The 20,649-nt window shown below is 41.3% G+C and overlaps 1 protein-coding gene across 1 annotated transcript in view; it reads right to left on the bottom strand.

The window, feature by feature from the left end:
• KIAA2026 (KIAA2026 ortholog) overlaps window positions 1-20,649 on the bottom strand; it is a 98,232-nt gene that overhangs the window by 46,265 nt on the left and 31,318 nt on the right. Inside the window, exon 3 of the mRNA XM_006268905.4 lies at window positions 14,574-16,030. Within this exon, the coding sequence (XP_006268967.3) occupies window positions 14,574-16,030 (1,457 nt within the window). The remainder of the gene's footprint in view (window positions 1-14,573; window positions 16,031-20,649) is intronic.

Below are 20,649 nucleotides of genomic sequence, written 5' to 3'. Positions count from 1 at the left end.
ATCTATACAATAATATAGAGATGCAAATTCTAATTTCTTTTGTCAAAACTGAAGCTAGAGAAGGTTTTTGATCCTTCACAAATTCCAAAAATCAGTGTTTATGTTTTCCAAATGTTAAAAGGCATGTTTTCAGTTGACAGAATTTCTCCTGAAAAATCTCAAAAGACAGAACTCAAATAGATTTTGAAAAGAAGGTATTTTTCTGGTATTTTCTTGATAGAGACCTCTCAGTATTCTATGCTCTTTCCAGTGACAGTGCAGCTCTGTTCCACTCCAGACAGAGTAAGTAAAAGTCTTCAAAGGCATACTCAAACACTTCATGCATTTTCTCTCTCTGAAAAAAAGAAACCTGCCTCACCAATCTTGCATGTGCAATTTAACCTTAGATATTCCAACAAGTTTCATTTTTCATAATTAAGCTAGTGTTTGAATTTCTACTAAGTTAAATGCACTGTTTAAAACATTCTTTTATTTTAACATATGAATCAGCAGTATATTGATATCTGCTAGAAGTGTCTTGTACTTAGCTACATACTATAAACATTACCTTTCAAGGTGTATTGTGCATACTGTCTTATATTTTAATTGTTAAACTATATACATGTTTTCAGAGCTGGAAAAAAGGATCTATCTGATGCCTGGAGGGACTAAACTATTCTGCTTCTCCAAAGCACACTTCCATCCTAAGCCACACCTATTCTTGACTAGTCCCCCCAAACTGAAATTTCCTGCTAGTTTAACTTCTGTGCCCTCAATTAAATGTTAGCTTCCATATACAAACAGAAAGCAATTACCACTGTTCCATTATAAAAACTTAGATCAAATCAGCAGGTTAATGCTGCTTACCACAACACACACACACATAAAATCACTGAATCAAGGTTGCCCTGTACAAAGAGAGGCAAGATATATCAATTAATGCTTCTCTCTAATGTCTGAGTTTATGCTTCTTCTGTCATCTTATAATATCCATTTATCTATTAGATGCACATACCTCTTCTGTCAGTATGCCTCTATTTATCCATGCATATATCCTGCCCCTCCCCTGCAAGTTATTATATACAATTTCCCTACCTTCAAACATGCACACTCATAGAATCTGAAACGTGAGTAGCAGAAATCACCTCTACTGGGAGCAGGGATAGTTATTACTGATTCAATCCACACATGGAGAAGCCCCATCTTGCGGTGGTAAGGCCACTGGCAGCTCCACGTTTGGGGGTGAGGTTGGCAGCTCTCCCCCAAGTCACTTTACTTGTAACATAAGCAGTTGTTTTTAGCTACTCTAACAGCAGCATTTGCCCCTCCTTGCTCAGCAGTTACAGCAATGAAGTTTTCTTTCTAGATATAGGGAAATGTTTATTTTGATCTCAGTTTGCATTTGCTATATTAGTTATGATAAGGATTACAAACTGAATGCTTTCTCACTTCAGTTAAAGACACTAACAACATTCTATTTGCTATATCCAAGAGAAATTTTCAAGCGCAAAACATTATTATGTAAAAGGAAACTCCTTTGTGTTTAAATATATATAACAAAACTATATTAACTGAATGTTAAGTTTACCAAGAAATACTCAAAAGCTAAGAAATGCCAGACTTTGTTGTCTGTAAAACCTTAAATTTACTCCCTTATGTGACTGCATTATGTCAGCATGATCACATATAATCACATCCCCACAGGACCAATGCCTGAATCACTGATCATTGAACAAATCAGGGTGGGATAATGAACACAGATGTTGATTTTAGGACTCTGTCTCATTCATTATAGCATCTGGAGGGTGTGTAAAGAATGAGGCAAAAAGCATGCAAACATTGCATTTTTCAGCCAAGCCACAGTAGGTCCTCTCATAAATTAAACTAAAATTTAATTACTTGATGTAGCCATAAAACACAATCTTATACGATTTTAGGAGGGAGATGGCTTCTTTCTAATAATATGCACTAACCTTAAACATGCAATTGGTTGCATTAAGGCCAAAAAGTTAAATTTGCAAATTACTTCTTGGTTTACATGCTGGTTAAAACCCAAAGGTTAAAAATGGAACCTTTTTTAGCATCTGAAACATACAATGCTATTGGCAAGCTAATAGGGTGATAGAACAGAAGAAAAAAGTATAATAGTAGGTAGAAAGGTTTGTTCATCATGACAATCTTTGTAGTTCATTCCATAAACCAGTGGAAAAGGAAAAAGGTAAGATTCACAATTGGACACGTGGTTCTGGCTTTGTGCCCTATCAGGTTTATGGAAAAAAACCTAAAGCATCTTTTGAAATCAGCAAAACTTAACAATGAAAACCTGAAACACACACCACAGAATATAGATAAAACTGAAGGCTCAAAAACTAATTATCTAAGGTTTTAATGATAGAAAGATTGCTTGGTTTTTTTTAGGATCTGCTTAGAGCATAAGAGCCTTCCTGCTATGGCTAGCCCTCCTGTAAGTAGATAGAACATCTTTCTGTTCATGTGAAATTCAAGGAGACTATACAAAAATATCCACAAAATATATCATCACAATATTGCTCTGAAAAAGAAAATCAACATGCAAATCCATATTTAGCATTTTATTTAACACAATTTGGACAGTAACTAAGACAATAAATAGATATTGTAGCAGTGTTAGAGAACTTTTAAAATAATCTGCAATTTGGGAAGCAAAATTAAACTTAACTGAAGGTCGAACTACAGCATATTAAAAAGTTATGAAATGAAAGGCGCAGAAGAAACTGCAAAACCTTAGGGAGGCGTCTCAGAAGCATGTAAGAATAGCTTTAATACTGTATTTGTTGATGGATCCACACAGATGCAGAACAGTTTTTGATCTGGTACAGATCTGCAGGATGAGAAATGATGTATTCTTTTTGCTGACATCAGAAACTTTGAAACTGAAACAGCAGATGGTATTGCAAAAAGAATAAAAACAGCATTAATAATGGTGGGGATCAAGGAAGAAGAGCTCAAAACAAAGCCAATTTGGCCCACATTAACATAAACTACTAATGAGCATGGGCAGATCAAATTAGCACAGACCCAGATTACAAAAAATATTCCTGATATTGTACATATCAACCAAAAGAACTTCTGAAAAAAATTACCCCACCTTTGAAATGCTGCTGTCATTTGGAAAGACATTTTAAAATTTCACTTCTTATTCACAAAGCATAAACAGCAAGTCCAATTTCCTCTGGATGCCTTGTTAGCAAGTATGAACTATTCTGATTGCTACTTGAGGCAGACTGCTAAGATTAAGATAAAATACTGTCGTTTGGCTATCAAAAGAAGTGCAGCTCAAGGCAGACTCTTAGAGGACAAGGTAAAACAAATTTGTTGGCATATACTTCATGCTGGACTTTATTCATCACTATGTCTGAATCGCCTACTTTTCAAGAAAATGATCTCTTGTTATTTAAGGCTTAGCAAAACACCAGAAAGTATTACATTGTTCTGCAGCAGATTTATGCAGGATAAGAAATTATGCTATATCCCAAACAACCCTGGCCCAGGCGTTTGAAAACATATCCTTAGGAACTGCACATCTAATAAGGCAAACTTTTCTCTTACCTTTTAGTGGGAAAGCTGAAGAAAAAAAATCTACCTGATAGTAGCTGCCATTGACAATTTGGATACCAGAGGCACCAAACTATGACCGCCTCCTATAGCACAGCTCCAATTTTTTGTACACTGCTATCATGGGTCAATTCTCTCTTTATTACAAAGTCATAATCTGTTAGACTTCTTTGCCTGTTAAAATTCTGCATGTTGTTTCTAGTCTGTGCTTCAGCTTCTAGGCACTGGATTTTGTTCCATCTTTGTTTCCTAAACTGAAGAGCCAAGCCCTCCATTATCAAATTTCTGTTTACTATGTTGATATTTATAAATTAAGTCATCTCATAAACCTCACCTTTTCTGTATCTGAACATTTTAAGATCCTTAAGTCTTCAATTACAAAGGCATGGTTTTTTTAATCTTTTTATCATTTAACTAGCTTTCCTCTGAAACCTCTGCAATAGCCTTTTTGAACTGCTGGAACCAGTGCTGCTAATACCAGAATTGGATACAATAATTCTAACAATGGCCACACTGGTGTCAGAGGGAATAAAGTCTCTCTATACCTTCTCGAGATTCTTATTTAATTCATATAAGGATCACGTTAACTTACATGGCCACTGTTGAGGGGCTCGTGCACAGCTCATTATTCACGTAACCTCTCCCAAATCTTTTCCATATACTGCTCATTTAGTCACCCCTCAAGCATGGATTTTGCTTTTTCCCTAGATGACCTTAAAACATATACTATACTGTTTGCTCAAACCCAGGTTCCCAAGCAATCCAGGTGGTAGTAGATCAATGTCCTGTCCTCATCATTATTTACCACTCCCCTGGATTGTCAATTGTAAATTTTATCAGTAATGATTTGTGTGTTCTTCCAGGTCATTGATAAAGATTAAAGAGTAAAAGGGCAAGACTTGATTTCTGTGGGACTCCATTAAAACATGTTCACTTGATAATGGTAATTAAAAAGTGAGACCTGTCAGAGAGCTTTAAATCCATATGTTGATTAAGAAACTACAATAATACAAAATCTCAATTTTTGAATGGTACGAAGTCAAACACCTTACAGCAATCTAAGCACACTACATAAACAAGGCAACTTTCATGAACCAAACTTATGATGTCAATCAATAATGAAGATATCAAGTTTTATTTTCCACAAACTCTCATCAATTGGCATAGCTTATACTATCTTCTTTTCACTTCTTGTTGAGCCCTGCATCAGCCATTCCATTTCTGTGCCTCAGATCAGTGTCAGGTATCATACTTTTCCTTTTTAAATACTGGCACAATATTAGCCAGTACCCAGTCACCTGCAATTTTTCCGGTGTTATAAATCAAAAAAGGTTTTACTGAAAAAACAAACTAAAGAGGACCTTGCCTAGCTCTTTTAAACTCTTAAATAGGAGCTACATAGATCTGATGCAAGCCACATAGATCGGACTTAAGGTCCAATTTTAATATCTGCTGCTTAACATCCTCCTCAGTTACTGCTGGAATGGAAAAACATTTCATTGATATCAGATGAAATGATAAAACCTGAATTATTCCCAAAGGCAAAACAAATTCTTATTCAACCCTACTGCTTTTTCTGTACTATTAACAAATTTAACATTTTCAAATAGCAATCAACTATCATCATTAAGATTCTTTCTTTTCCACAAACACTTGAAAAGTCTATTATTGTTAACCCTGCTAACTATAGATTTTCCCTTATGTTTGCTTCTAATATCAGTTTTCTACAATTCCTCGCTTCCAATTTAGATTCATTGCTTCTATTTCCCTTTTCTAAATTAAAACAACACAGAATACAAAAATTGCCTATAATCACAGGACTATGCTATTCCATTTTATTTGACAGAATGAAACCAAAGACCAACACACTGAAATTAAAACATTCTGGGTGCAGTATTCAGTTTGAACTCAGACATGCCTAGAGAGAAGTGATCATAATTTTTCTCCTGTGTCCTAGGGACATGTATATTTAAGTTATCTCCGTTTTCCAACACACACACAGCTTTCTGCTCCTTCTTGGCTTTGGAGTAGCAAGTACTGAATAAAAGTTTAAAGAAATAATTACTTTTTTTTTAAAGCTTTAGTGCCTGTGAAATATGCTAGACTGAAAAATTTGGAGACTCATACAACAAATACATACAAATGATGATGGCAGTACAAGTTTCCTCCTCCAGTCCTTGCCACAGGCCTCAACTCTCAACTAGAAGGATCTCCAGTAGAGGTCCTTGGAGGGAGGGGAGAGAAGAAAAAGTGGAGCACTGCAGCATGCTGGAAGTCCAAGAGAACCTCCACAGCACTATATGCAACTGTCCATACATTACAAGTACCTCTACAAAAGGTAGTGATACAAAGAAGTTCCTGTTTGATAAAGGAACTTTTCTGTAGTCAACCTGCCATTTTTATAGCACTACACACAGGCTGAATGTATGGACACTCACGTTTTGTAGTGCTATAAAAAGTAGTGCGAGTCCGAGGCTGGATTGACAATGAATTGCAACTGTTACTCACATGATATCCTGTAAGGATTTCCTGTCAACTTGAAAATGGAAAAGCTTCCAAAAATTGGAACATCTTAAACAAAAAGTAGGTAAACAACATGGCTTGCATTTGAGGCTCGCGGCCCTTGATAACATTTTTTAGTAACAGTCAAGTATGTTCAGCAAAGAGCTTTCAAGAGAAGTTTTCCATGGCATCAGATTCGCTAAAAGTAGGAAGTCTCTTACGAAAAAACACTAATATTTGCTATTAGCCAGCCATAATGAAATAAAGCTGAGCTCACATAACAACCTCCAAGCATCATCAATGCCAAAAATTCTAACATTTTCCATCACTCTAGGAATAAATACTTCCCTCGTCCTTCCAAAATACATTTCAAATTGCTGACCTGGGCACTCTGTAAACAAAAACAGTAATACTTGATTATCTTTGGATGAGAGTATAGGATACACTTTAGCCACTCCATGTTGTTTCAAGAGATATAGGGGGCACATGAATTCTAGTTTGAAGGCAATTATTTTTAAAATGTAGGTTCTAGTCTATTCTTTCCCAGCATCTCTCCATCCGGGAAGATGTCAACTTCAGGAATCCAGACAGTGGAGAAATGGAATTTTAGGTTTACACTGTCAGCATCTGTACATGCTCAAAACATCAGAGCAGGTCTCAGCAGGCAAATCAATTAAATTGACTCAACACAGAATAATGTCAGTAAATACAAAGAAACCTCACTGAATACATTTTTGAGGATAACAGTGCCAACCGACAAACACAAAGGTCTGATGCATCCAGAACCCTGTTATAACTTGCAACAAAAAATACTAGTTGTACACTACTTTATGTTATGCTGATGAACTAAGTTAATAGGCTTTCTACCTCTATATTACAGATGATAGTACAGTAACAAAAGTTTTTTATACCCTGAGAATAGAAATGAAGCTGAGGGCGAGACCTGAGGAAGCAGCATACAGAACGCTGTAAAATGTAATCACCTGACTCTTAAGGAAAGTATTACTTGAATTTCAGAGTCTGAATCCCATCCAGTAAAATACTTTCTGATATTCTGATTGCAAAGGGAGTGTAAAAGGGTCTCGCTCCAGGGGTGGCCATGATGCTCTGGCACCCCCTTACCCTTCATCACCATTGCTCTCTTTGGGCAATCTCCCCCTCCCCTTTCCTGCCATGCCTTGATACATGTATCTTTTAGAAAAAGAAGGGCTGCCTGAGGGCTCCCCAAACCTGGTCTTACACTCATGAATACAGGTGCCTGTGCTCACCTTCAGGGCTAATTACATGGCCTCATTTCCCCTTACAGCTACGCCCAAGCCTCACAGCTGTTTCTGGTCTTCATGTAGGTGGGTACCTTGCCCCATACCACTAAGCCACTCTAGGCATCTTCTCCCTTTTTGGGGCCTCACCCTGCCCAGCTTCCATCCCACTGCTTTGACTGGTCCCTATGGCCTAGACCAGGCGTAGGCAAAATGGCAGATCAGGCCAGCAGCTGCACTTCATTTCCCAACAGTCCCTGCACTGCAGTCAGTTTCCATGGGAACCCCAAAAGCTGTGGCACAGGGCCAGGGTTTCCATGAAGACCAGCCCCAGCAGTGCTGGAAGGGCACATGGCTGGGCAGGGAGTTGCTCTGGTACAGCATGGTCTGCAGTAGTACCACATTAGTACCATGTGGGTACTAATGATGCAGCCAGGAGAACCCCCGATCACCTGATGGCAGACTACAGTGCTCTGGGCGGCGTGCTGAAGGAGTTCGGTGTACAGGTGGTATTCTCTTCCATCCTACCAGTGAGCGGACGAGGAAGATGGCATGAGAACTGCATCCGAGAAACCAACTGGAGGCTTCGGCAGTGGTGTCTTAAGGCAGGCTTCGGCTTCCTGGACAATGACCCGCACATCACGACGAGGGACATGCTCAGCTGGGATGGGCTTCACCTGTCCCCAAAAGGTAAGCGTGTGTTTTCTTCTAGGTTGGTGGATCTCCTCCAGCAGGCTTTAAACTAGGCTCGTCGGGGGGAGGGGAGTACGAGGGCAGGGGAAGCTGTGGACCACCAAACCATGTGGCACCCACAAGGACAAACCAGCCTGAAGAAAGAGAGCATTGGAAACCTGAAAGCCATGGGGAGACCAGCACTACAGAACAGGTAAGAAACAAGAAGGTAAGAAACAATGGGCCCCTTGGGACTCGGAGCGGGGGGGCAGCAAAGGCACCAGTCGCAGGGCTCAAGTGCCTATATACTAATGCTAGGAGCATGGGGAACAAGCAGGATGAACTAGTGCTCCTGCTTGCACTAAACACCTATGACTTAGTGGGGCTAACAGAAACCTGGTGGGATTCATCCCACGACTGGGCGATACATATTGAGGGCTATAGATTGTACAGAAAGGACAGGTCAGGGAAGAAAGGGGGGGGGGGGGTTGCACTTCATGTCAGTGAGCAATATACATCAACCCTCATCAAGACAGAATCCAAGGTTGAGGAAGCAGAAGGATTGTGGGTTAGGCTACATGGGGGGCAAGGAGAAAGGGATTTGGTGGTAGGGGTCTGCTACAGACCCCCACACCAAGGGGAAGAAATAGATGCGGGGCTCCTGAGGCAACTCTCGGAGACCATAAAAGCTAAAGAGGCGGTAGTCATGGGGGACCTAAACTACCCGGACATCTGCTGGGAGACGCAGACAGCAAAGTCCCACCGCTCACGCAGGTTTCTAACCTGTGTACAGGACCTCCACCTGACACAGGAGGTACATGATCCCACTAGGGGGAATGCCATACTGGATCTGGTTTTGGCAACAGGGGTGACATGGTAGGGGACCTCCAGATCGGTAGCCATTTGGGAGACAGTGATCACCTTATGATAGAATTCAACATAAGACGGCGAGTGGGTAAGGTAACTAGTAGGGTGAAAGTGCTAGACTTTAGGAAAGCTGATCTCATTGCACTCAGGCGATTAGTCAAGGAAGCACTGCAGAGTAGGAGTTTTGATGGGATGGGTGCCCAAGAAGGGTGGCTGTGCCTAAAGGAAACGATCCTTTGGGCACAAAGCAAGACGATCCCCGAGCGAAGCAAAAGAGGGAAAGGGGCCAGGAGGCTTCCATGGCTGACCAGAGAAATCCAGGGCAGCCTAAGGGCCAAAAGGGGAGCACATAAAAAGTGGAAACAGGGTGAGATCACTAAAGATGAATATACCTCCTCTGCTCGTGCTTGTAGGGAGGCAGTTAGGCGGGCCAAAGCTACCATGGAGCTGAGGATGACAACCCAAGTAAAGGACAACAAGAAATTGTTTTTTAGATACATAGGGAGTAAAAGGAAGGCCCAGGGAGGAATAGGACCCCTGCTAAATGGGCAGAAGCAATTGGTGACAGATAGAGGGGACAAGGCTGAACTCCTCAACGAGTTCTTTGCCTTAGTGTTCCTAAGCGAGGGGCACGACAAGTCTCTCACTGGGGTTGTAGAGAGGCAGCAGCAAGGTGCCAGACTTCCATGCGTAGATCCTGAGGTGGTGCAGAGTCACTTGGAAGAACTGGATGCCTTTAAGTCGGCAGGCCCGGATGGGCTCCATCCCAGGGTGCTGAAGGCACTGGCCGACGTCATTGCAGAGCCACTGGCGGGAATATTCGAATGCTCGTGGCGCACAGGCCAAGTCCCGGAGGACTGGAAAAGGGCTAACGTGGTCCCCATTTTCAAAAAGGGGAGGAAGGAGGACCCGGGCAACTATAGGCCGGTCAGTCTCACCTCCATCCTTGGTAAAGTATTTGAAAAAATTATCAAGGCTCACATTTGTGAGAGCCCGGCAGGACAAATTATGCTGAGGGGAAACCAGCATGGGTTTGTGGCGGGCAGATCGTGCCTGACCAACCTAGTCTCTTTCTATGATCAGGTTATGAAACGCCTGGACACAGGAGGAGGGGTGGATGTCGTATACCTGGACTTCAGGAAGGCCTTCGATACGGTATCCCACCCCATACTGGTGAACAAATTAAGAGGCTGTGATGTGGATGACTGCACAGTCCGGTGGGTGGCGAATTGGCTAGAGGGTCGCACCCAAAGAGTCGTGGTAGATGGGTCGGTCTTGACCTGGAAGGGTGTGGGCAGTGGGGTCCCGCAGGGTTCGGTCCTTGGACCGATACTCTTTAATGTCTTCATCAGCGACTTGGACGAGGGAGTGAAATGTACTCTGTCCAAGTTTGCAGATGACACAAAGCTATGGGGAGAAGTGGACACGCCGGAGGGCAGGGAACAGCTGCAGGCAGACCTGGATAGGCTGGACAAGTGGGCAGAAAACAACAGGATGCAGTTCAACAAGGAGAAATGCAAAGTGCTGCACCTAGGGAGGAAAAATGTCCAGCACACCTACAGCCTAGGGAATGACCTGCTGGGTGGCACCGAGGTGGAAAGGGATCTTGGAGTCACTCCAAGTTGAACATGAGCCGGCAGTGTGACGAAGCCATCAGAAAAGCCAATGGCACTTTATCGTGCATCAGCAGATGCATGACAAATAGGTCCAGGGAGGTGATACTTCCCCTCTATAGGGCGTTGGTCAGACCGCAGTTGGAGTACTGCGTGCAATTCTGGGCGCCACACTTCAAGAAGGATGCGGATAACCTGGAGAGGGTACAGCGAAGGGCAACTCGTATGGTCAAGGGCCTGCAGACCAAGCCCTACGAGGAGCGACTAGAGAAACTGGACCTTTTCAGCCTCCGCAAGAGAAGGTTGAGAGGCGACCTTGTGGCTGCCTATAAGTTCATCACGGGGGCACAGAAGGGAATTGGTGAGGATTTATTCACCAAGGCGCCCCCGGGGGTTACAAGAAACAATGGCCACAAGCTAGCAGAGAGCAGATTTAGACTGGACATTAGGAAGAACTTCTTCACAGTTCGAGTGGCCAAGGTCTTGAACGGGCTCCCAAGGGAGGTGGTGCTCTCCCCTACCCTGGGGGTCTTCAAGAGGAGGTTAGACGAGTATCTAGCTGGGGTCATTTAGACCCAGCACTCTTTCCTGCTTATGCAGGGGGTCGGACTTGATGATCTATTGAGGTCCCTTCTGACCCTAACATCTATGAATCTATGACTCCCTGGTACTTTGGGACCTCCACATCTCCCCTTTCTAGTCCCACCAAGTCCACCAGTAGTAAACTGTAACAAAGGGAACAAAGCACACTGGCTGTAACAACCAACCTACTCTAGGTATAGCAAATGACAACTACTCACTGCCTTGCAGCAAGGCTTCCCCTTACCTGGGGTTGTGTTCCTCCATAATACACCAGTATTCTGCTGGCAGTCCTTAGAGCAGCTCTGCAGTCAACCCAGCATCTTCCTGCAGTCCTGGCCAGGAGCTTTTCATCCAGTGGCTTGCAGGGCTAGAGTGCCTGGCTTGGCTCAGGCCCAGGCTTATATGCTGCTCAACCCTTTTGCTGTCCAACCTCTGGAAAGATGGGACCCACAGAGGCAACCCCCCTCCTGATTCCACCGCTGCTGGACAGGAAGCCTAACTCTACCTCCACTGGGTGCACAGCACTCTACCTGCCTCCCAGCTATGCACACTGTGCAGGCAGCCCCCTGAGCATGCAGAACAGGCAGCCTGGATCCCTCCTTCGCTGAATGTGCAGCACGCACAACCCAGCTTCTTCCTCCCTGCTACACAAACAGGATGGGCATCCTAGCCCTCTACCGCTGCACCATCCTGCCCCCAGGAGTAGGGGGCAAAAAACAGAAGCTGGAGGACGAAGAGGGATCCCAAAGACTGCTGCAACCCCCAAAGTAATAGTCAGTGTCAACTGGACAGAAGCCTGGGGCTGCATGTTAACCCCTCATGGGCCACAAACAGACAATGGGCTACTATCTGGAGAACCCTTATTTAGACCACTGAAGAGCAGATAGATCAAAAAACAAAAGCATGCACTGCAGAGGTCTAGCTTACAAACTATTTAACCATCTCTTCCACATGGTGACCCTGACGAGATTAGTTTCCTACAGGATCTTCTGCAGAATGTCTCTGTCAAAGCATCTTACTGCCTAGCCATCCCCTGGCTAGCCCTTGGAAACTCACCCTCGCTTTGCCTGGATGAAGATTTATTAAACTATTTGTAGGTCTTTTCATCTCTAGTCTCCCATCTCAGCAAATCGGTCACTTCACTTCAGCCTAGAAGGCCATTCTCTTCCATGCCTATGCTTAGGTATTCTTATTTGGAAAGCTATTGTGCTACTCTTCTTCCACAGTCCCCACTGAATTTGAATATTATATGCATAAAAAACCCACAGTCCACTACACCTAAAACAAGTTAGATCAATACTGACACACACACAGTTCTAACAAACTATAAAAATAACTATACAGTAATTCTGCCTCAGACTAGATAACATATGAAGGTCATAAAACAAGTTATTTCTTAGAATTCATAAATATGTATCAGCTCCCCATCTATTGCAAAACACAGAATAGGCAGGGCCTAAACTTGTGGCCTGCAGCCCAGATTCAGTTAGCAGAACTATATTTTGTAGCCTGTGGGACTCATAAAGGGGCCAAGAATTCAGGGGTAGGAACTGCCGCTGAAATCTGGGGCACAGAGCCCTACTAGGGATGCACACTGGCTGTGCAGGACAAACAATGTCTGTGTCAGCCCTCGCACCTGCTACCACTTTTTACCTTTCTGCTGCCACTGCTTGCTCCATTGCCATGTCCAGATCCAACCTGTGAGGAGCTCCGTAGTTCCCACAGGTTGGATCATATGCAAAGTCTGACACCTGGGGGTTAGGTTACAACAACATTCTCCATCAAATCTTGCTCAGAAAAAGTATGGACATTGTTCAGCTAAACAATGCATAAGCTATCGTTATATATGAGATACATTTCTACAAGAGAAAGAAGGCAGTCTGTAAGGTGTCACCCTGCCCTAACTCTTTCAGAAATGAAGAACCTTTTCAGGCAAAGTCCTACTTATTCAGATGCTATGAGTGGACTTGCAGAGAGCAGGGGTAGGTACTTCAGACTAACACAACTAACTACCCACTTCTACAAGATAAATCTATTCCAATCTGGGGCCTGCTCCTGGTCCCAATGCAGTCAGTGCCATAATTTCTACTGACTGCAACATGGCAAGGTCACTCCCTTATCCAGTCCAACAGATATAAAATTCAAAATATGAAAACTTTTCACTATGAATACTTCAGAAAGTATTTTGGAAAATCCCTTCTTTTAAAATACTCCTGAATGCATATGCTAAGAAGAGGCTGACACTATAATATGGCAGTAAAACGAAAGATGGGTCCTATTTTAACATTAAAACAATGCATTAAACATGAAACTTAATCTGTACTTTAAATTGTTTTCTGTACTTTTTAAACCAGTAGTAAACCAAGATGGAGGCTTTAATATTTCTTTCTTTGGACTCCTGTTCTGCTGCTGCCATAAACAAAGACATTTAGGTAAAAGCCTTCCCCCCAGGCAGTAAACTCAAATATTTCTGCTGCCATTTAATATTTTGCAATACTGTATAGTTCAGTTATTGCTGAACAGTGCTTAGCTTTCAGAATAAAACTATGCAGAACAGATTCAATCCTGTGCACTGAACATTATGTTTAGTTTATAAAAAGGAAACTTAAAGAACAATTAAACTGTTGAACTATGACAATATTCAAAACATAAAACTGAGCAAATAAAATGTAGGCTTTTACAAATCAACAGTCTCCTCCCATTGTTTTAGTATAATAGAATTTATATTCAATTTTTTTTAATCATTTAAACAAACTACTTTAGTTAACAGAAATCAGACAACTGAAGTACACGGTATACAGTATTTATACAGATTTTTGTCTTCATTAACATTTATACTAAAAACAATTTCACAATGGAGCACTGAAAATTCTGACTTTTTGGAGAAATGTGTTATTCAGATTTCCATTTTCAATATTGTACTTCAAGTCTCCTAAAAAGTACCTCCACTTCTCCAGCAGCCTGAAAGCAAATCTTTTCCAACTGTTACAACTGGAAAGGTTCATTTCAGCACTAACCCCAAGTATTTCATGTAATTGCTATAAAATTCCTCTCTCTAGACAGAATCAGGTATCATTGGCAGGAAAAGAAGGAACATTTCCATACCTGCTATAAGTGAGGTGAAAAAGCACCAAAGTACATTTTCTGCCATGTGTTGATGACTTACATTTCTAGTCCGAGATGCTTTTTACAGCAAGAAAAAACTCTCCCAGTAAATTATGTTAATGAGTTTGTGTGGGCTACCCTGACAAATAGTCATGTGAATCGTGTTTTGTCAGGTTTCATAATTTGATGGACATATTCCATACTTGCCTTCTACTGGATGTGAAATTCTTCCATGTGAAAACTAATATTAGGAATATTTAATGTAATGATACTTGTCCAATGTATAAATAAATTAATAATTTGTAAATAATTAATGAAATACAACAGAAACACAGTTAAAAAGTTTGTTTTAAGAACATTCCACCATCTCCACCATTTTAGAATAGTAAAATTAACTTACCAGATTTGTGCTTTTTGTGTTTTGCTTTCTTTTTGATGATAAACAACTTATTCTGGATCTCAGGTTTGTAAGATTTGAATAGGTATGGATGCATCTCACGTTTTCTCTGCAGATCATCAAGTTTTCTCTGCAGATTTGCATTCAAAATATCTTTTAATTTCTTTTTTTTCTTTTTCTTCTTTTTTGCCCGCATCTTTGTAAGTTTTAGCTTTTGATTATTACGCAGAGAATTCTCTAACATCATTTCTTTAGTAATTTTGTGGCAATTCACATCTGGGTTATCACTACGATTGCCATTCACATGCATTTGACAGGTTTTAAGAGTATTCTCTTTTAATGGGCTGGACTCAGTTTTTACTGTGGAAACTTCAGCACATTTCTCCCCATTTTCTACAACTCTGACTTCTCCTGGGCTAAGAGGTTCCCCAAAGCAAGCAACTTCTCCTGGTTTCTCCAAGCCACCAACTGGCTTCTCCAAGTTCTCTTTACAGCATCCAGGTTTTCTCATCTCACAGGCCCTGTGAGTTTTTATTTCACAACTGGATTTAAGTTCTTTCTTTGTGATGACACTAAAGCTATCCAAGCCAATTTTTGTTGCTGGACTACAAGCACTAGAAACCACACTTTTCCCTGGTTCTGTCTTGGAATGAGGTAGGAGCTCTTCTCTACCACCAGTTCGGACTTCCCCATTGCTTTTGCTGACATACTCACGTTTCATTTTCTCCAATTTAATCCGTGGTACTCTTTTTACTTTAATAGGTGGAGTTGGAAATTCAGGAGCCTGGAAAGGTTTTTGTTTGTAAATCCGTACATCTGCACCACAGAACTGTGGAAAATGAACATATGCATTCTCCAAGTAATCATAACCAAGGATCACTTCCCTGCATTCATGGATAGGTTGCCCAAGCACAGCATCTTGGACATCTTTTTGTGTTTCGTACACAAAGTCACAGAGGCCTTTTAGGAGCCACACTTTTTGGTAGAATGGGAGCTCATGAAATGGTTTTTCCTCCAAAGGACTGACTTCTCCAAGGACTTTAAAAAACTGGGGGGATAGCCCAAGTTTTTCTGCACAACTATTTGGATTATCAGTTTGCCCTACCACAGTATACCATTGCTGTACTTTCCGTCTAAGTGCTGCTTCCCAAGTCCTGTAAGGAAGAGTTGGTCTTCGATGCAAAGTAGATCTGCGATGAGGAGGACTTAACAAAGAAGTCATTATTTTAGCTAAAAAAGCATTACACTGAGGCATCAAAAGACAGCGTTCCAACTCATAGAAGACAATTTCCGGCAAGTTTAAAATCTGTTGTGCTAAACAAAGAAAATGACCAATAGCTGGAATTTCCCACATGGTCTCCATCCTTGTAGGGGCTGCTTGAGCTAAAAGTGACTTTTCCCATTCTTCTATTTCTTTTTGACTGGCTTCCTCTGCCTCTTTCCTTTCTTGCTCCCGTAGCCTATCAAAATGAAAAAAGTTTACAGAAGTTTAGATACCATATTTATTTTTAAACAGTGAAGGAGAAAAATCAGAAATATAGAATGACATACATCCATATTTTTTAAAAAGAAGCAACAAAGAACATGGTACATAATATAAGAATTCAATTTGTTTTTATTGTGGTGTACATACTGTGCCAGACTGTCAAATGAGAAACTGTAGACAATTATACTTTACCCGTACTTCTGCATCTTTTTTTTTTTTTTTTTTTTTTGCATTCTAGCATTTCTGCTGTCCTACTAGCAAAAACTATGTTAGCTCACCACCTACCCATTTAAAATCTACTAAAATGCAGCTATGTTAAGATTTTGCTATCAAAGCACTGTACTGCAATCTCTAACACCTACCTTATTACCTCTTGTGTCACTTCACATCTTTCTGATGTGTACTCAAATTTACAAGCCTAACAAGTGATATCCTACTTGCCTAAGAGTCCTAGTCAATGTGAAATAGTGGTCCAAAAAGAAAATCAGCGTTAGGATGAATGAAGAACAGGATGGAAAAGAAACATGAAAAGAGATGTAATTCCATTAATAAATGGTGTACCCTCACCTGGAATATGTATTCAGTTCTGGTCCCCCTATCTAAAAAGGGATAGAGCAGAAATAGTGGGTATTCAGAGACAGACAATGTTAATAATTAGAAGCCTATAAAAAACTGATAGAAAGGTAAGTTGAAAAAACTGTGACTACTTTAGACAAAATACTAAGATGAAACATGTACGAAGTATATTAAAAAAACTGGTACACAGAAGATAGACTGTGCACTTTTTATTAATTTTAATAACTTATTAATTTTAATACCAATATGAAGGCATATTCAATTAAATCCAAATGGGAACAAGTTTTAAAAACAATAGAAGGGAACTCTTCCACTATGCACACAGGCAGCCATGGGAATTAAGCGCCGCATGATATGTTTCAGTCCAAAAGTAAGAGGTCAGTTGTATAAATCATGAGAACATCCAGAGTTACATTAGTTGGACTCTGAGAGAAAGTTTTTGATGGGGACATATTCTTGCTTCAAGGCATCAGATGGACTAACTCAGTGATTCTGGAACTGTGGTCAACAGATTATTGCATCTGATTTTCAAGTTCAATGACAAGGGTGCATTTTTTTAACAAGAAATTTGAGGGCTGACAGTCATCTGCAGTCCAAAAAGTTTGAGAATCACTGCTCTAACTGATGGGATTAGAAAGAAATAGTCTTTAGGGCCAATTATTCTAGAATTTCCTGCTGGAAAGATTTCTTACAAATTCCTCTGAAACACCTAGAAAACAGTATGCACTGTTTTCTGAAACAACCATATTGGGAGTACTACGATCTGACCCAATATAGCAATTCAGATCATCTTATTTTTCAAAAGGTTATATTTTCCTCTTATTAGCAAACAACAAAAGGATGTCAACTGTCCACTGAACGCATTAACGCCTTCCAAATTCAGACCAAATAAAGTAAAAAGTCCTCCATTTCATAGATTCATAGATGTTAGGGTCGGAAGGGACCTCAATAGATCATCGAGTCCGACCCCCTGCATAAGCAGGAAAGAGTGCTGGGTCTAGATGACCCCAGCTAGATGCTCATCTAACCTCCTCTTGAAGACCCCCAGGGTAGGGGAGAGCACCTCCTCCCTTGGGAGCCTGTTCCAGACCCTGGCCACTTGAACTGTGAAGAAGTTCTTCCTAATGTCCAATCTAAATCTGCTCTCTGCTAGCTTGTGGCCATTATTTCTTGTAACTCCCAGGGGCGCCTTGGTGAATAAATACTCACCAATTCCCTTCTGTGCCCCTGTGATGAACTTATAGGCAGCCACAAGGTCACGCCTCAACCTTCTCTTGCGGAGGCTGAAAAGATCCAGTTTCTCTAGTCTCTCCTCGTAGGGCTTGGTCTGCAGGCCCTTAACCATACAAGTGGCCCTTCTCTGGACCCTCTCCAGGTTATATTTGATTACAGAAAAGGATTAGGGAATACTAGCATCTATTGTATACATAAAATTAAGTATAAAGTACTTCAGAAGAGACAACTCTAAGTTTAGACTACATCTTTGTACCCCAGATGCACATTTTTCATAGTGTAAACTGTCTGCATATAAGCATGAAAGAACCAAAGATAAGCTGTCAGGTAATATCAAGTAACAAAAACTCTGTCAATGAAGATATTGTCTGGCATAAATCATAAGAATGGAGCTCAAATAATGTGTTAAAAGAGCTCCAAGCTGAAATTTCTTAATATTACTGCATTTTTTTATTTATGTGCCTACCAGGTGAAAAGTACTGATTCATGCAAAACTGGAATTGAGAATTTGAGTACAAAATTATTATGGAATGTTAATTCAGGCATATTATACATACAACATCAGGGGCAAAATCCTGCTTCTTTTAAGTTAGACAAGTAAGCCTGCTGACTTCCAACACAACTACTTGCATAAGAAAGGTAAGTAAGTTGCAAGCATGCTATTAATAGAACCATGTATACAAAGTAGCTGCATTAATTGGAAACATTCACTTTTACTTCTTCTATTATCCAGCTTCAGTCCTACATTAACGTAAGTTTAATCTATTTTCCTGAGCAGAGCAGGAGGAAGAGTGAGAAAATTTAGGTAAAGAGTACTCCCCAACCAAATAGGCAGGCAAGGTTCTTTAGGTAGATGTGATATCTTCTACTAGACCAGTTGAGTAGTCAGAAAAAAGTTCTTTGCAATTACTCAATTGGTCTAATAAAAGATATCATATATACCCACAGAACCTTGCCTATGTTCTTCACCAACATAGCTACAACCAAAAACCCAGCTCCCGAGCAAATATCACTCAATTGTCACATGTTTCAAACATCTCCATTTTTACTGAAAGGGGAGTTGTCTAATTGGAAAGAGGCTGATAGGGGTGTCTTGGGACCAATCCTGTTTAACATTTTCATTAGCAACCTCAGTGCAAGAACTAGGTGTGTACTTATTAAATTTGCAAATGAAAAAGTTGGAAAGCACCGCCTACATCAAAGAGGACCTAATTGTTATACAAGAAGAATTCAGTAACATTATGAAAGAGAAATGATATGAAATGTAATATACTAAATGAAAACCCATGTTTTTGTGGACTAATCAGGAACTTTTGCTACAAATTGTGGGTTAATATATTGGAGGCAATGGAGGAAGAGATGGATCAGGGCATTCTGATCAATCACAGACTAGCTATGAGCTGCTTGGGTGACAAAACTAGGCTAGTGCAATTCTAGGTGAGATGTTTCTAGTATACAAGAGTTAGTCACCAGCGTACACTGGCATGCCTCATTTAGAATTTTCCCATATTTTCTTACATATCCCCCCTCCCCCCCAAATAAAACGCATAACTTGTTTTTGGAAGGCAGAACATAGAAAAAAAGATTTTCATGGCCAACTGTGATAGGGTATATAAAGAGGCATCATCTTTGGAGCGGGATCAACTGTGTTGGGATATGTCCCAGCATAGCCAATTAGCTCCACTAGTATCTAGAACCATTGCTCAAGGTCACTGTCCCCACAGGGTTAGGCCCCTGCTATTGCCAGAGCTTCAGGGCCCTGATCCTGCAAGACAACAGCCTCAGGTGCTGCACCCCAGGTTGGGGCGTGACAGTGAGATACCCTGGGAATCCCCTGTGGGAGGGTCCCAAGGCAAGCATCTGCAAGCAGGGAACCCCCCATGCAGGTTTCCTCATTTGCAGACATGTGCCATGAGCCAGGGCATGACAGCCTGATAAGCACACTGTAGGAATCCTCTGCAGGGGAATTCCTGTGGCACGCAATAAGCAAACAGAAAACATCATAACAATTGTTATGACAGCAAAAAGACAACATTCGCTTGAACCCAGAGTGCTCCTGGAAGTATAATGTCTAGGAAATGTGGTATCCCAGGAGACATTCTGTGTGAGACAGCAGGAATTTCTTGGTGTGGCAGAACAGCAACAAGGCTAGGCCCCAGACCCTCGCAAGGGCAGTAACAAGACTATTACTTCTTTACCATAAATAATTATTTATATAAGTTCCTGTAAACAATAAATGTGACCATGTGACAAGGCTCAATAAGACACTACAGACTGCATACAGCTGCTCTCTAATTCTCAGACATCTTGGAGGCTATTCAGCTAAATGCTACCACCTCCCCAGCAGTTGAGAGGGTTAACACTGGACCCCACCCCTGCCGAAGCAGAAGTGGCAGCCATTTTAGCTCAGTGTCTCCTATAGTGCTTCTATTCCAGCAAATTAAAAATCAGCTTCCCTGCTTAAGACAAACTCCACTTCTGGATGGCTGATTTTGGGGGAAGATATGTGCGTGTTGCTGCACAGTCTCCCCTGTGCTCACCCTGGGCAACATACTGAGCAATCTCCCCCCTAGTTCATGCAGTCTTCCCCACACTCCCCATTGCCTGTACAGTGTCCTACATGTTTCACCTGCCACATGAGTCACCTCATGCCACCCTGACCCCAGCCAAGCAGCAGCAGTGGCAATATTTCCAGCCTTGGGACCAGAGCGTAACAGCTGAATACATGAACCCAAAGCCAAGACCTGAATCCAAGACATAGCTTCACCCCCACTCCATACTGAA

The sequence above is a fragment of the Alligator mississippiensis genome, chromosome 3 (genome assembly GCF_030867095.1).
Source record: "Alligator mississippiensis isolate rAllMis1 chromosome 3, rAllMis1, whole genome shotgun sequence".
NCBI lineage: Eukaryota > Metazoa > Chordata > Crocodylia > Alligatoridae > Alligator > Alligator mississippiensis.
This window is presented reverse-complemented; position numbering and strand designations above follow the sequence as displayed.